Source organism: Gobio gobio (genome assembly GCF_949357685.1).
Source record: "Gobio gobio genome assembly, chromosome: 6".
NCBI classification, from domain to species: Eukaryota; Metazoa; Chordata; class Actinopteri; order Cypriniformes; family Gobionidae; genus Gobio; species Gobio gobio.
The window spans coordinates 39,327,315-39,345,768 of record NC_137102.1 but is presented as its reverse complement, the minus strand read 5'-3'; the positions used below and the strand labels follow the sequence as shown (position 1 = coordinate 39,345,768).

The following is an 18,454-nucleotide window of genomic DNA, read 5'->3' as shown; positions in this document are numbered from 1 at the left end:
TTTTTTTTTTTTATCACACAAACTCAGTTTCAAGTTCCTTTGTTTTAGCTGATTGTTCTACCCAGTCTGTCCTGATTAGAATTTATGGACCATATATAGACCTGTCATGATTGATTTGTCATTTGATCCGACTCGCATTTTAATCCCACCCAAATAAAGGACATTTAAGCTAAAAGAAATGCCATCTAATGTGCAATTTCTTGTTTCCCTTTCTAGTGTGGAAGATAAAGACACTGTATTAATTATATTATATTATTATATTATATTATATTATATTATATTATATTATATTATATTATATTATATTATATTATATTAATTATATTATATTATATTATATTATATTATATTATATTATATTATATTATATTATATTATATTATATTATATTATATTATATTTAGGGCTGTCAAACGATTAATCATGATTAATCGCATCCAAAAATAAAAGTTTGTTTACTTGATAAGTATGCACCGTACACGCACATATATTTGCATGTATATACTGTATATATGTTTCTATCATTTGTATTATATATAAATATTTTATATGTAAATATATATATTTTTCTTAAATATATATATGCATGTGTGCATTTATATATACATAATAATTATACACAAACTTTTATTTTGGATTGCTTGACAGCACTAATTATATTATATATTATATTATTTTATACTATAGTTAATTATATAAATACTATTATTTTATTATAATATTTATATAATAAAATAATAGTATTAGTATTATTATACTTATTAGTGTATATAGTATTATTTTTCACAGCAATAAAGTAGCATATGGGCCTATTTTTTTAAATATATATAATTAAATTTTTTATATTTTTTATTAGCACTGTCACAGTTCCTTGATTAAAGTCGAGTACTCGATTAAAAAAAAAATCCTTGATTGCAATATACCCATGCCAAGTAACCAGCAAATACTGGAAGTGCCGCATTCCACTGACGAGAATACATGAACCGCATTATTAGACCGTTTTCTACGGCTGCACAGTGTATTAAAACCATTTAAAAAACCATACTATAGCATAGTGCTATTTTGATATTGTTAATACGAAATGTACATAAGATGATTGTTTATATCATGTATATTATGCATTTTAACAGTGCTGTTCTATAAACCATAAGATTACTTGCTGTTGATACATTATTTGAATCAAATATTATTGCCTCTGTTATTATATTTGTAATTTAAGACATTTTTAAGGTCTTTGCTTTGGTCTATTTTTATTTCCACAAAATAAGATCACTCGATTAATCGTCAAAATAATCGACCGATCAGTTGTTTACCAAAATAATCGTTAGTGACAGCCTTAGTTTTTATTATTATATTATATTCCATTTGATTGTAAGTAAAAAAATAAATAACATATTATGCTAAAACACTGTAAGTGACATGAACAAAATAGAATTGCATCGTTAATCACAATTGTTTGTAATACAATTAATGGTCAGCACAGAATTCATGATCGTGACAAGCCTAACCGTATAACAGTAAGATTAAAACTGTACATTTAGATTTTTCCACCAAGCTAGAAAGAATAAACCTCATTTTTGGGTGAACTGTCCCTTTAATGCCATGCTGTTCTGCTGGTTAACTCCGTGACTGAATAAGTAAGATTGCCAGGGTCAAAGTTAAACCCCTGACAGCCGAATCTTCAGAGCGGCGCTTTCCTGCAGCTTTCAAATAGACTTGTGTTCCTCTCAGCTGATTGGCTGATGCAATCTTATCATTACCTGTGAACGGCATCACAGAGAAGGAAATTCATGAGTTGTATTGATATTCAGTGCTGGGGGATTTGAAATTCCTTTAGGGTTTTCCTATTTTATGTTTGATATTCCGTCAGAATAGCTTGCAGTTAGAATTAATGAATTTTCTTGTTTCCTTAATTATTATTTTCCTGGTTAGCCCCAAGCCAAGCTGTGTCTGCTGTTAACATCTAGGATGTGTAATCATGGCATGAATACAGTGTTGGAGAACGTGATGCAAGGAAGGTGCAATTAACTAAAATAATATCTTTATGCCAAGGCCAGTATTCATGAGCTTGATGAAAACACAAATATAAGGGTTTGGGAAAAGGGCATGTGGGGCCCTAATGTGGTTGTGTGGAGCAAACTCCAAAATTTCACCAAAATTTTGCGTGAGCTGGTGGCTAATTAGCATTAATTCGTACCATTTTGTAGGCCTATATTTTTGTTCAATCTTTTTGTTTCCACTGCTGCTAGGTTTAAGAGTAAACCTTCCTGCTTATTTCATTTAAAAAAGTCTCTTCAAACTTGATTTGATTATTTCCTCTATTAGTTAGACAAGCATGATGTGACAATATTGGCCTTTTTATATTTAATATTGGCCAATTCTAGCAGAATATTGGGTTACACTTTATTCACAAATAAGTGCAGAGTAATTTTATTATTATTATTATTAAATACGTGTAAATACGTCACCTTAAAATGAAGGGTTACCAAATTGGCAGCTAAAATTTTTAGTTTTAAAACTTTTTTTTGTACCAGGATTCCCTAGTGCTAAACTTTATTCATCATTTCTACTGTACAATTCTGTGCCTGATTTTATTCTAGATTTGTGGCCTAAATGTTGTACATTTATATTGTATGCACTAAAAGGGCATCATAATGTGTTCCTCAAACACTGGTAGCTATAAAAAGTAAATTTGCCAAAATTGTCCTGGACTCTCTGGACTTTGCATTGATGACCTCTTTTCTGGTGACTCCAATCCAAACTCAATCTTTCTTAATCAAACTGAACAGACTGAAAACCACAAAAATGCCATGAAGTTAAGTACTCCAATGAGAAGTAATCATTATAACTAAGTGTTAATGTTAGTTTCTTTCTGTTTTGCAGGTGTAACAATCGCACTCAGTGTGTCGTCGTCACTGGCTCGGATGTCTTTCCTGATCCGTGTCCTGGGACGTACAAGTATCTTGAGGTCCAGTATGAATGTGTGCCATACAGTAAGTTATCTTCATACATATATTCTAAAATACTGCACGATACCAAATAATCATGACACTTTATCTTGTTCATTTTACGTTAAATTGTTAGTAATACTAGAACAGTGAAATGCTGAAATGTGACATTATGGAAGTTTTTGTAAAGATTTTTACACTAAAGCAACATGGGTATGTTTTGATGGTGAATTAGTAGTAGCACTCCACACATAATAATTTAAGTAAAAAGTGCAGGTCTGTCTCGTATACTAACATCATAGCTCTGTTCCAAAGCATGGTGAGCTCCCTACATAGCCAGCTACTCTTCAGAGAAAGCATCCTAATGGAAAGGAAACCTCATGCAGGCCCACACGGAATCTGCACACGCACAATTCCACAGAAAACCCCGCAGATTAGTGCCCTTCTTTGAGAAGCATTCACAATGTGCGCGTGTCTGATTGTGAGGGGTAGTAGTCTGCGCTGATTGACGTGACTTTTTTTTTTGTGAGAGAGTGTTATTTTAAAATTATTAAAATAAAATTGACCGTGGAGGAGTAAGAAAACACAAAAACCTGCATAAATTGCTTATTTATAGCTATTAAAAGTAGTTTTCATTTTTTGCTCTATTGTTGAATGATATGAAATTGTGGCCCCACTTTATATTAGGTGGGCTTAACTACTATGTACTTACATCAAAAAATAAGTACAATGTACTTACTGTGTTCAAATTGTATTGCAAAACACTTTTGCTGATATTGAGGTGGGATACGGGTAGGGTTAGGGACAGGTGTGGTGGTATGGGTAAGTTTAAGGGTAGGTTTAGGTGTAAGGGAAGTGTCAAATGTGTAATTACAAATGTAACTACAGAAATTAGTTACAGATGTAATTACATGCAGGTATTTTTTAAAATGTAAGTACAATGTAAAAACATGTATGTACACAATAAGTGCATTGTATCAAATGATTAACTAAAATGTTAGTACATAGTAGTTAAGGCCACCTAATATAAAGTGGGTCTGAAATGGTTTATTTAATGATTTGTGTACAATACAATTGATAAAGCAATATTTTCCTCTATCTTTTAGTGTATTAACTATAAGAGAGATCTAGCTTTGTTAAAAAAAACTAGTTCTATTTGAATTTGGATTGTAAACCTTAAATAAAAGTTAAGAAGTGGATATTTTATATGTAATGTTTTAATACTCTTAGATCTTTTTAACACATTTAAAACCATTCCGCATAATTCTGCAGATTTTCCCAAAAATGCAGCGTAGAAATCACAAAAAAAGTCAGCAGATTCCGTGTGGTCCTGCGTGATTTCCAGCTCTCCTCATTCATGGGCAGCAGCTCTATTACCAGTCGCGATTGATGTCACTATGTCACCAAGCAAAGAACATGATCACCTAATAATAAGTACAAAAATACAAAGCTAATACAAACTGCATTTCTGTACTGTATGAAATACAGATGAATACATGATATGTAGTCTTTATGAATGGCATTTTCCTGGATCTTAAATGAAACTTTTTGGTGTAGCTCTTTCTGGGATTGCCTTATTCATGAAAGAAACATGCAATGCGGCCATAGATTTAGACCAGAATTTGGCATGTTAGGAGCGTTACTATAGCTATGTTTCTATCCACTTATTTGTATGCACATTTTGAGATATCGCATAAAAAACGGACTGGATGGTAATGCAAAAATACTAAAAATGCTCATAAAAAACGTATGCGCTCAATTGAGGTGGATTCTTTTATCTGATAAGAAGACATGCGCATAAACTACAATGGAAACACATTTACTGAATAAATGCTGAAGATGCACTGTGATTGAATAACTGGACAAACCAGCGGACCAATGGCATCGCAGCATCTCAAATGTTGGTTTGGTTGCTCTGAAACGCCTGAATCAAAGTCTGTCATCAGAATGATTTGGTTTAATTCCCTCCAAAAGTGCCTCACAAGATTGCATTCCCAAATACCAGCATCCCAATGCAAGAGCGTTTATTGTGTTTCATCTGACTCTCTGAGACGCAACTAATTTATGATGGAGGGAAAAACAGCAACTTCCATTTTTATTACTAATATTTTGCACCAATTTCCCAGGAAGTGATGGTTTTGTTCTCTTGAACACATGAGCTGGAGACGCTGCTTTATTCGCAGATGTTTTATGCCATATTCCAATTTTGCGCACACGTTAAATTCACAACTTTGGATGGAAACATAGCCTCTAAAGCCTTTAAATGCTGTCTATATACACTAGGAAGCTCATCACGATTTGGAACAGAGCCTCTGTCTGTTTCAGCGTTTAGCTTCGTGCCATTGTTTCTCCATCAGTGGTTCAATGGAAACCTGTTTAATATCTTCAGCTCACCTTTTGGATTTCTAGCTCTCCGTCCAGTTCTGCAGCTGTTAGCCCTGATGGCTATAAATCCTCTTCTATCATCTCTCCTACAGATGCTTTGTCTCTTGTGTTTGTCTCTCTATTGAAAGCCTTTAGTTTTTCAGATGGTTGTTTCAGCACCACATCCACTTCCTGATTGTGCTGAACAAAAACTTTTTGAAAGTCATGGAAGCTATGTTAACTTTTTCAACTTGTAGGTTTAAGGTTAAATTAAGCCCTTCTCCACTTTGAAGGGCTTAATATTACTTGTATGCATAGAGGATGCATAAAATTGTTCAAAAGTGACAGTAAATACATTCATAATGTTAAATCAGAATAACAAAATAAATGCTGTTATTTGAACTTTCTATTATTCAAAGTACGCATATTTTTTTTTCACCATTTCCACAAATATCTGAAGCAACTAAACTGTTTTCAACATTGATAATTAAAAATGTTTCTTGAGCATCAAATCAGCATATTAGAATGATTTCTGAAGGATCATGTGACACTGACGACTGGAGTAATGATGCTGAAAATTCAGCTTTGATCACAGGAATAATTTACACTTTACAATATATTAATTGAAAACAGCTATTTTTAAATAATTTAAATATGAATGTTTTTACTATATTTTTGATCAAATAAATGCAGCCTCAGAGAGCATGAGACTTGCCTGAGGTGCAAAGAAAACTTTTTTATAATGCTACCTTTAAAACCAAGCAGAAGACTCTTTCTTTTTTAGCATTCTTTTTTAGTCACTTTTCTTGTAATTTTGTATTAATTTGTGTGATTTTTAAACAAAAAATAATAGTATTCATTTTGAATGAATATAAGCTCATGTATATTAATATATCTTGCATGTTACATTCTGACTTGCCTATACATGTATTATTTTGTTGTGGCAATGTATGATTCATGTCAAAAAGATAATTAAATTGTTCAGTTGTTATATCCTGACAAAATCCTTAACTTCTAAATTTGCATCTTTTTTAATGTTTGAAAGAAAAAAATGTTTCTCTTTATCTTGCAGTTTTTCTTCCTCCTGCTCTCTAACCACTCTAATAGCTTCTCTCTTTGTCGTTAGGTGTCCACTGATAGCAACATGATTAATTAAACCTTATTCTCAGTAACACAGGTGTAACACCAAAAGCGTTTTTCCCTGAACAGTTTTTTTTCTGCATGTGCTGTATACATTTTCCCATTGGATGGTCTCCTCTTTGACTTAAACATATTGTCCTGTATATGTAAATGTAAGTTTTTTTGGGGGGGCTCTTCTAATCTTTTCTCTCCCTTGACGCTCTTTCCATTCTCTTGTTTTTCCACGGCTCAAAATAGAAGTGGAGCAAAAAGGTAAATGACTGCTCTGGCTCTCAGTCCTCAGCTCCTTGTTTTGTGTTGTATGGTTTCGAACCCCTCCGCACTGCTCTTACCCCCCCCCACCCCATCGCCTACATGATATCAAGATGGACAAGATCTATCTAACTGAAGGCCAGAAAATGTTTGGTCGGAGGTTAAAATGCAATCAACATTTTGTTATACACTGACATGGACATCTTCTTTGGTCTAGATTCTATATTATCATTTATTTTACATTTTTTATATGATAAAATACTATCCCAGTTTAATGTGTGGAGCCGACTATACGTAAGTGTTTGTCTGTTGATTCCCTGTAAAGTGTAAACACTTTTGGGCCATCAACACAGCCAGGGCTTGGCATTAACACCCGTCAAATGTGTGTGTATTTCAGCAGTGGCGTGTAACAGTCTAGCGGGTTGGATTTTATATATATATATATATATATATATATATATATATATATATATATATATATATATATATATATATATATATATATATATATATATATATATATATATATATAATCTATATATCTATATATATAATATATATATTTCCGTTGTAGTCTTTAAAATGGCACCTGAAATAATAAACTAAGTGCAATTTAGTTATAGATTTTTCGATACTTATCGATACTGAAATGCTTCCAATACTCATTTCCCTCAGAATAGATACACGATACCAGCACTTTCTCTCTCTCTGTCGCTCATCTCTCCGACAGCAAGTGACACACAAACCCTCCTCCCCTCACTCACTCACTTCATTTGCTCCGGATGAATATTGTTGCTGTTACAGGGCTTGAATTTTGGCGTAGGATTGCACGTATTGTGCATAATTTGTGCATAAAATAAAGTAAGTTATGTTTTAAGTGAACATAAACAGTTGAGAAAGAAAACGCATGTGTAACAGTATAATGGATATGTGCGTCAGGTCTTAAAGTAACAGCAGCCTAATATACCTGCTGACAAATTATGACATCATATTAAAAATATCTTTATGGCAGTTTTCCACCTTTGTATCAATGTCAAAATTGTGCCCAGTGAAAATGCTGAGTGGCTAGTAACTTTGGAAAACCACTAGCCACAGTGGCTGGTGAGCAAAAAAGTTAATGTCAAGCCCTGGACACATCTCTCTCTGTGTTTGAGTGTACCGACCAACCCAAATTTGACTCAACCAGTGGTGAGACAGTTTTTAAGACAGGGAAAACCAGTTTTGAAAACCTGCTTGGAAACAAATTTTTGCCATTCTCGTCAGTGCCACTAAAAGGACAACAGTCTCACACTTAACTATAAAGTAAGATACGCTCTTTGACATAGTTGGTTCAATGTACAATGAACCCTGGCTTTTTCCTTCGATGCCACCTCTGGCCACATGATTTTGATGGAAGCGAGAGGTCAATTATCTGTAGCCATCTGCATGTGATATGCTGTTCACCACAGACTTTGCATTTCCAACTGGTTCAATGCCCAGAGAAGGGTGCGTTTGGCCTCGCTCTCCTATTCGTTCCTCAGTGACAAAAGTGAAGACACTTCCCTTTGGCTGTCATTCTATCTGTCATGAACAGCATTGTCATCCTGTCCCCTTGACCTTTGTCTCCTTTCCTCTCGCCTCTCATGTGTCGTTGGTTCTTTCCTCAGACATAATCCATGTATATGTGCTTACTTTCGAAGGTATGGCTTTTGAGACAAATGCGACAAACCCGCCCCATTGACGTAAAAGAATCATGGCTATTAACGTAGATATATCTGTCAGTTAGCGTTGTTTCTCTCATCTTCTTTCACTTACAGGACTTTTTCCCCTTTTGTCTGTTCCTCTCAGTTAAACTTGCTTGCGAACAATCTCAGGGACCAAGGCCACTTCAAACAGTCCATGCAGTTGCTCTTACTTAACCTCTCGTTTTCTTCGCACAACACCAGATATGACACTGCTAAAATAATATTGTGGTACATTAGCCTCAGAAATCCTTACACATAGATTGGACCCAAAGAATGCATAGAAGATCATTGCATTGCTGGTTTTCGTTTTCTAACTTTAGTTCTTGCCTCTTGACCTTTTTCCCACCAGTTTTTATTTGCCCTGGGACTCTGAAAGCAGTAGGAGATCCGACCTTTGTCTATGAGGCTGAACAGCAGGCTGGAGCTTGGTGCAAAGACCCCCTGCAGGCTGGGGACAAGATCTACTTCATGCCCTGGACTCCGTACCGCACTGACACTCTCATAGAGTACGCCTCGCTCGACGACTTGAGAAGTGCTCGACAGACAACCACCTACAAGCTTCCGCACCGCGTTGACGGAACCGGCTTTGTGGCCTATGATGGGGCCATCTTCTTCAACAAGGAACGCACTCGAAACATTGTCAAGTTTGACTTGCGCACACGGATAAAGAGCGGGGAGGCTATAGTTGCCAATGCCAACTACCATGACACCTCACCGTATCGCTGGGGTGGGAAAACGGACATCGACTTGGCGGTTGACGAACGGGGACTGTGGGTTATCTATGCTACCGAGCAAAATAATGGACGTATCGTTCTCAGCCAACTCAATCCCTATACTCTGCGCTTTGAGGCCACATGGGAGACTGTCTACGACAAACGCTCGGCCTCCAATGCCTTCATGGTGTGCGGCGTACTGCACGTAGTGCGCTCCACCTATGAGGAGAATGAAAGCGAGGCCAGTAAGAGCCAGATTGACTACGTGTATAACACCAAACTGGGGCAAGGGGAGTATATCAATATCCTCTTTCCTAACCAGTATCAGTACATTGCAGCTGTGGATTACAACCCGAGGGATAACCAGCTATATGTGTGGAATAATTTTTACATTCTGCGATATGATCTGGAGTTTGGGCCACCCGATCCAGGCGAAGGTAAGACTCCTTATTGTCTCTGTTTGGTTTTGTGTAGTGGTCCAGTTTTTGATGTCTGCAGAGCATAGGCTGCTACGGATGATTTACTTTTAATTTTGAGTACTGTAGTGTGTGATGGAGGAGAGACCCCCGGAGAGAGTCCTCTAAACCAAAATGGCTCAATTACAGGGGATTATTTAATCATTGTCATGTGTGATTGTCGCAGTGACTGCTTGTAAAGGCCAATTATCATAGTGAGGCAAGCAGGCCGTTCAATGACTTGACTCGAGTGGCTGATGAGACTTTGCTGGCCAATTCCCCTCTATTACAGCCGTAACCCTGTAAACCTCAAACATAAACTGAAGGGGGAAATTCACAATTGCCATGTTTCGCAAAAGTGCGTCATATCTGGGAAGTTTAGAGATTGCCCCTACCATAGAATCTGATTATTTTTCCAGGGAGTAGGATTTTCAGAGAATTTAGACAGTCTCAATATCATTTGGTGTGTGCTAAAGGAAAATGTATAGCTTGTGCATGAAACGATGCACTTCTGCAAGAAGGTTCAAGGAATGACGGCCATCTATTATGGCCATAACCATATATTAACCTCAAAGCCTGGCTTAGACCTCCACCTGCAGCATTTTCACAGATATGCGATAAGCTTAGCCATTACCCTACTTGGGTAAATCTATTGTCTCAACTAGCTGCCATTGCTACATGACTGGTTTCTCCAGAAAAAGTGTTAAAGTGATAGCTATTGCTTGGCCAAATACATGCATCTTTGCTTACGACCAGGCTTGAGGAATGACTTGCCAGGGAAGAAATGATCAGTCATCAAGAGCCATTAAATGGGATTGTATGCCATTATACAACACTCTTTTTCAGCAGCGGTACCCCTTCTCACTAGGCCTGTTTCTGTCTGCTCTTGCAGTCTGCTGTCCTCTGTTATGTGGATGCAAAGGTTACGTCATCTTAAATACTGGTTCAGTTACTATATCATGTTTGTGGATGTGGAGTTGATACCTTGTTGCTACATGTATGTGTATATATCGCTGATTTGCTGAAATCAAAACAAGGATGGTAATAGGTGAGCGCTTGCAGTGGCTTCTGCGTGTTCTTAAATGCTGAATTATTAAACATTTTGACTCTCCTCTTTGTGTGTGAGAGAAACACAAAGCACTCTCAGCTAAGCAACGGCGAGTTGGGCACCTTCACACTAGAGTTTACGGTGCATCAAATACGCTGCACATCCACTGAGAGGAATTGCAATAGTGCGCTTTAAAGACGGAGAGTGAAACTGTCAAGCACTGTGAAACTGTGTTCAAGACAGGTGAAGGCGAGTGAAAAATTATCTGTGCCAAACTTCAAAGGTTTCACACCGCATTCGCAAGCAGTGCGGACTGCGGAGGCAGCGCAGAAGCTGTGTGTATGGAGAGCGGTAGCAGCACGTGCCCATTGAGCTTTCACACTGGCAGCGTTTGTCACGCGTAGCTGAACCGGCATGCTGTATATAGGTAGTTTACATGATAAAAGTAACCTTAAAGTTAAGATATGCCTCTAGTTTTAATCATTTAATCATTAATCATTGTTTTTGTGAATTTTATTTCTTTTTTTCACACCGCCAAATGTCATATGGTGATTGTGAAACACAGAACACTTCACTACATGATTTCATGGCGAAATTAGTCATTTTTCATGAAAATCAGGTACATTTTGATCAGGAACAATGCATTGTGGCTTTAATTCAACGCAAGCGGTGCAGCTAAAATAGACTCTGCGCCAAAACGATCGCGGGACAGCCGCTTCTGCTCATGCGACGCGCTGCCACACAGCCTCTTCTTGCGGTGTGAGTGCTCTAATCTGTAAACATGGGCGCCGGAAAAACACCCAAGCGATTTTCACTGGCGATGCGCCGAGTGAACGTGCACATTCAGTAGATGCGCTCCCGGTACACAAGGTGGTGCTGCGGCACTTTACGCTTCTGACACTCGCTTGTCACACAGAAGAAGAAGAGAGACAGTATTTATGTGCTTGCCAAAACCACAGACATATTATGTCTATGGCCAAAACCATTCACACACTTTTTGCTAACTGGCAGGCAGCATTAGCAGCTCATCTTCTTCTTTGTCTACTTACTACTTCTTCGTCGTATCAATGTGTGCTCGGCAAGACCGATTTTGTGCTTGAGCGCCACCAAGTTGTGTTTTACTGTCACTTCAGCAGCTCCAGGCACGTGGACAAAAGGGTGGATCTCATTGGTCGGCCAGTTTTTAACGTGCCGCGTCAAAAGAAAAACGAACCCAAGGCGTTTTTTTTTAAAATGATGCTTTTACGCCTGGCGTTTTACACGTTGGTGTGCAAACTCACATTGGCGCCATTTGTTTAGTCACGAGGCGTTAAACATCGGCGATAAACGCGCACGAAAATCGTCCCTGTGTGAACAGGCCTTTATACTTGGCCTCTAATTTGAACACTGGCAAGTGAACTCTAGCAATTTATTATCCAATGGCTAATGATGCACATTTATTTAGTCGCCTAGAATGAAAATGTATTCAGTTATGCAAGTGATTTGCTCACATTGTAGAGAGTTAAGTAAATGTAAATCTTATTAATCAAAGTTAGATTTTAAATCAAGTGATTCTTGTTCACTTTGGACCTGTCATGATGTTCAGCAAGTTTGATGAATGATGACTCTCACATTGCCATGAATTGCATTTTTTTTTTTTTTTTATAATATTCCCTGAGGTTTACGTATAATGCTAATCCATGCCTTCTCTGATCTGCATTACAGTCTCTGTAAATACACCTACATTTCAAATACCAAAACTTTGTCTGGGAAATAATTGGACACAATGTTGTTTTGAGTTGAAATATTTTATCTCACTCACTTGAATTTAACCTGAAGTGGCTTTGAGCCAAAGATGAACAAACAAGTTCAAACAAGACTATTAAGGGCATTTAAGGGATTATAATATATACTCATTGTACACTTATTACACAGTTAAAAAAAACAAAATTGAGATTAATGTTTTAAATCTTACCTATTTATAAATTAATTTTGTACAGCGTAGAAAATAATTGTCCAGACGATCACAACAATATTATAGTAGTATTAATAATAAAGTCTGATTTTATTTTTAATACAATCAAAAACGGAGACGCAAGGCATCTGAATGAAACGAGAGAGCGTCTGTTTTGATACATGTGGTACACATCAGATGTACAAGGTGTTATAATGCGTTGCTATTGACACGGCGGTCATTATAAGGAAGGAAATGCCACAGAATAGAATCTTCCAAAAGTGCATAGAGCTGCATGTGTTATTTGTTGTTTGTTTATTTTCAAATATAAAACTTTATACAAACTTTTTACAAATATTTTCAATGTACATCAGTTCTTTTTGCACACTTTCATCTCATTTTAACAAAACCGTGATAATGATAATCGTAATAATTTTGGTAGCTATAATCATGATGTGAAATTTTCATACCGTCCCATCCCTAGCAACAGCCCTGAAGTGTCTTATTATTCTAATTGAGCTGGATTAAATGTAAGAATTTTACATAAAAATATGACAAAGTTAAAAACAGCCATTATAAAAGTACAAATGCCCCTGGAAATCATTTTAAGAGGTCAAGAATTGCGCATTAACAGAAAATGTTAATTTCTGTCACCACTGTGGTTAGAAAATCAGAGCTTGGACTAGAACATCTGCTCTGTTGATGAAAATATAATTAGAAAATTCTATTCACCGTAGCAGCTTTACATCAATGAGCTTGTGCTGAACATACACAAAACACTTGTTTATTGCCTTTAAACCTTTAATTAATTTAATGTTGATATGTAGTATTTCAGCCTTAATTGCTTAATATTAAACTGTTTTTTTCCAGCTCACAGTATTGATTGCAACAAAATATTTTTTTCTCAGAAAATGTAGTCTCTCTAGCTAGAAAGAAATCTCTGAGCGCAGAGATACAATTAGTTGCTTGCATTAATATGAATGTGGTAAAACCCCACGGCAATACCTGACGGCAGCAAAGCATCTGTAGAATTTACACCATCCAGAACTGATGACGTGAGATGCATCTATGGGAGCGATTAAATCTCATTACCAGACTTTATGAGCTATGTATTACGCCTCAACTGTGATTTGGGTAATTACATGTTAGCACAATTTCCAGCCTTTAAAAGAGTAGCGGGGACACTGTTGTGCTCTTAAACCGCTGTAACAACACCCTGAAAAGCTACCTAAAGTCGAGGAACAGTGTTAAACGGGTGGTGTTGTAATCCTCCTTTACAATTCTTATAATTCCATGAGGATAATCTGATTTATAAGGAGAATTGTGTGCATTGAAAAGCGCATGGCTTATGTAGAAAAAGGGGCTTGAACCAGAATAGAGGATTAAAGTGTTTGTCAAACTTGCCAATATAGAGACCCTAGAAGGAGAAGATTTCTGTTTCTCACCCATAGTAGATAGATAGAAATCTTGTCATTTCACACAAATTATTATTATCTCTTAAAATGATCTATATCAGTGTTTCTGTAGTTTTTCTATAGTGTTAAGTGTCTTACATGTACAATTGAAATACTTCTGTTTGCACAAAAATGTGTTGGGTTAAAGGAAGAACAATTGGACCTTAGTTGAACTAGTTTGACATTATAACTTTTAAGCTCCTGTCTCTTTTCTAAATCTGTGATTTCCATGTCTTTATGATTCATTTGGAGGGGGGGGGGGGGTGTTTTGATTCAAGTGAGAGTATTGAATCTACCTCGATTCTATGACTATATGTGCTTTTTACTACAATGTCCAAACAAATTTTGAAGCTAGCTTAAATTTTTAATTATAGAATAATAACAGTGATTAAAAAATAAATACCAGGCAATTAATCAAAATACTCACTATGTTTAGGGCTGGGCACCGATGGTGTGAGGAATTGCTCAGTCTATTCTTCTTCAAAATGAATCACATTTTTGATGGCCTAAACATGCCCGAAAACTCATGAAACTTTGCATATGCATCAGAAGTGGTGAAAATGTACGTCTGATATGGGATTCAGAATTAGGTGTGGCAAAATAGCTCGATAACGCCACCTACAAAATTTAAATTAAGAGCCATTTGCGCTACGTTTCACATACAAGTATGACATTCGGTAGACACAGGTAACAGCCCAATACTTACAAAATGCAACATTTTGCATTTTTTGCCATTTCCAAACGTATTTTAACGAACTCCTCCTAGAGATTTTATCAGATCAACGCCATATTTGGTCAGTCTAATCTAAAGGCTGGCCGCAGGAAGTGTGACAGGTCAAAATGACTTTCCTATTTTTCTCCATTATTTAACCGCTTAAATGCATGTTGCCCACTATTCACTGTTTTCCTGAGGCCACCGGGTGCGAGGGCCCTTTCATCGCTGCTTGCAGCTCTAATTTGGTTTTGAGTTTTGCTTCATATGTCATATTTATATATATATACGTGGAAACCAGGAGAGACATTGTGCCACGAACTAACAAGTTATAGAAGGCTTTTCAATCCCAGCAAATCACCAAATTCCCCATGGATTTAATGTAGCTAGCTAACCGTAACCATGGTATTGGGGCAGAAATAGTTGGATTTTTTTTTACATTATTCATCTCATACAACCCTGAGAGTGAAATTCAAGAACTTTTCAAGGACTTCCAATTCCTTTACACTTTTTTCCCATGCTCTGAATATTATCCCAATTTAATGCTAGTTTCCTTGTGATGATTTGTTAAACTAAAAGATTAAAGATGTAGAAAAACTGTGGTAAACAAACACTTTTATTTAAAAAAAGAATGAAATTACCACTATAACCAGTAGGAGCCAGAGGAGTACGTATTCACTTATTAGTAATTTCCACGCCCTAATATATAGAGACTCACAAAGACTCATGAATAACAAAAACTTTTATTCAAATTGTGACTGAATTACACGGAAAACAAGTAAAGAGTGCTCATTTTATTATCAGTGAAGCTGTCCATCAGTTCAGGATAATACTATAGAAGAACAATGCTACATTTAATAAGAGTAGAATATTTTACTTTTTCCTATAAAAATACGTTTTTGCATGTTACTGTTGTTAATAAAATTTCATTTGATCTGCATCTCAATTCAAGCTCAGTGATTTTCTGGAAAATTTCCAATAAACAAAAAAGTAACTGCACCTAATATTTTTGTTGTTGTTGTTGTAATTTTGAGATCAAATTGACTTTATGAATAAAAATCCCCCCAGCACTACCAAATCAGGTGCTGGTGTCACCATCTGTAGAACTTAGTGGTGCTACTGTTCTCAAATGTTAGCCCTGTAGTAGAGCCCATAAACAACATCAAGACTTTGAAAAGGGGCATAATAGGTCCTCTTTAATGTTCCTTAGAACTGCTATTTATCCAAGTGTAAAAGATTCAAAATGAATAGTTTTTAGGCACAAAGAACCATCAGTTACCATTGAATTGAAAGCTGTTTTATTTATTTTGTTTTAATGCATAAGTCATAAAATATAACTAACAAACCCTTGGATCCAATAAGAGACTCTTTGAATGTCCTCTGTCCTCTGAGAATATCTCACAAGAGTGCCTCTTTGAGTTTCAACACAACACACATTTTGAGTTGAATCGAGGCATTCGCAGCAAACAGAACTGAGAGCAGCAAGCAAGAAAAAAGAGAGCATTGTTCTGTGTTTTTCTCCGCCTCTTCACTGTTTGCCTGGGTTTCATTCTCCTGCTTCACATACGGAGTGTATTCCTAGAGGCAGTGTCAGTCCTGAAGTTAATAAGCCACATTTCCACTCTCTTTGGTCTTTAGCACACATACATCAGAGTTTCTAAACAGAGTCTCTGACTCGGGCACCAATCCGTCTGGTTTTTATGTGCCTGTGGCGATTCACAGGAGCACACCAGTCAACCTGGTAATGCTGTTGTTTGGTAATGGAGCGTTTGACACCTGTTAGTCTGTGGTGATTATAGTGGAAATGCAATGCCCATGTGGGGTCTAAGACTTTAAACCTTTAAAGATCCTGCAAAACAGGTGTTTCTCTTTACCCGTCCACAGAAACAAAATGGCTTTAAGAAGTACAGCATGCTTCAATACACTTACAATACGCATGGTTTTTAAGTAGCTTCACAGAAATTCATGATGTTAAAGTGCATATTGCCTTAATTCCTTAATTGTCCATTTTTATCAGTTTTTTTATATTTTACATATGGTGACAACATAATCAAGCAGTTGAGATTTGTTATACAGTATGTATTGGTTTATGTGAATATTGGAGTAAAATTTGCTTTGTATTTGTTTGTGAAATTTACTAGCAAAAAAAAACACCAGTTAATTTCCCAGTGTAGTGCATAATACATCTTTAAGGCCCCTATATACTTCAAGCGGAATCAAAGAACAAACTGGTTTGATGTCGTTTATAACAAAATCAGGCCAAAATTTGTTTCTGGAGTTTGAAACCGCTTGCCAAAGCGAACTTTCTGGCTGGTAAACACCTTTGAGCTAGCATTGGTCCATAGAGATGATGTAATAGGTGGGTGTGGCTCAGAGGCTCCGCCTTTTTTGGCATGGACATCTTCTTGTTCATTTCATCTGTTCAGAACATGAACACACTGGAGAGTCGCTTTATAGTAGAAACTGAAGCAGTAATTCTAACTGACACAGTTTTTCATGTTTAGTACTGTAAAGCTGCTTGATTCAAAGCAATCACTCTTCAAACTTTTTTTTTTTACCCCAAAGCAAATAACAAAAAAGAACTTGGCCGTAAATATATCAGGCTCTTTAGTCCTCTAGTATGCAAGCCAAAGGCGACTGAGGCAAGGAATAATAACGCAATTTGATGTTGGATAATGGAGAAAAAACCTTTGTAGAAACCAGTCAACACCAGTTCTCCCCTGGCTGAACAGTCAAAATATAATGTCAGTAATGAAGTGGATATGTACTGCATTTATTGAACTGTAAGATTATAATGGGTAAATGTCTTTGAGGTCCGTTTAGGATTAAACGGTAAAGTCCAGGCAGATGTACTGGTGTCCGTTCGGAAGCAGTGGCGGTTCATTCTCTACCGTAAGAAGGATGATGAGATGCAGATGTTGATCCACTGAATGTCTTGGCACTGGTCGTGATCTGTAGGCATTGCTGGTCTTTAAACAACAGTATTGCTATTTGCTCATACAAAGGATTAGGGATTTGAGCAAAGCTGAAAATTAATATGCAATTTTATAACACATGCAAAGAGATTGGACGTACGAATTTAAGATTTAATAGTTTCTTAACTATTTCTATTCCTATGATTGTTAATGGTCATAGAGCAGTGTTAGACCACCATACTCGTGTGAGAAGTGCCTTTTCCCTCAGATGACCTGATAGAGCCCTCATCTCTCTCCGTCTCACTTTACTGCTAGAGATGTCAGGGAAGTTGACTCTCAGTCAACAATGGAAACAGATATTCAGCCATTTAATCAATAATAGAGCTGAAACCCTACTGATGGATTTTCCCTTGAGGATTTTTAGGAGCTTCATAGACTACAGAATGGCGAGAGAGACGTTTGAAAAAAAAACGTGTAATTGCGAAATGTGTCTGAAATGGGACAAATACATTTTTTGGGGTTAATAGTTAATAGTGATTATGTTTTCCCCATACTAAAGTGTTACCGGTATTTCAAACTAGGGCTGTCACTAACGATTATTTTGGTGTCAAAAATAAGTAATCATATGGTTTCATAGAACAACACTGTTAAAATACATAATATACATAATATAAACAATCATCTTATGTACATTACATATTATAACAAATGCCTGCAGAGGACGCCAACGGTTTGGTTTTGTTACACTTTACAGCATGATCAAATCCTTGTTTAATTTTGACCTAACAACATTTAA

General features: G+C 36.5%; 1 protein-coding gene across 2 annotated transcripts in view; it reads left to right on the top strand.

The window, feature by feature from the left end:
• Positions 1 to 18,454, top strand: part of adgrl2b.1 (adhesion G protein-coupled receptor L2b, tandem duplicate 1) — a 146,207-nt gene that overhangs the window by 45,749 nt on the left and 82,004 nt on the right. For both annotated transcript variants that reach the window (XM_079819571.1, XM_079819572.1), the window contains exons 4-5: positions 2,884 to 2,993; positions 8,778 to 9,578. In XM_079819571.1, the coding sequence (XP_079675697.1) occupies positions 2,884 to 2,993; positions 8,778 to 9,578 (911 nt within the window). The remainder of the gene's footprint in view (positions 1 to 2,883; positions 2,994 to 8,777; positions 9,579 to 18,454) is intronic.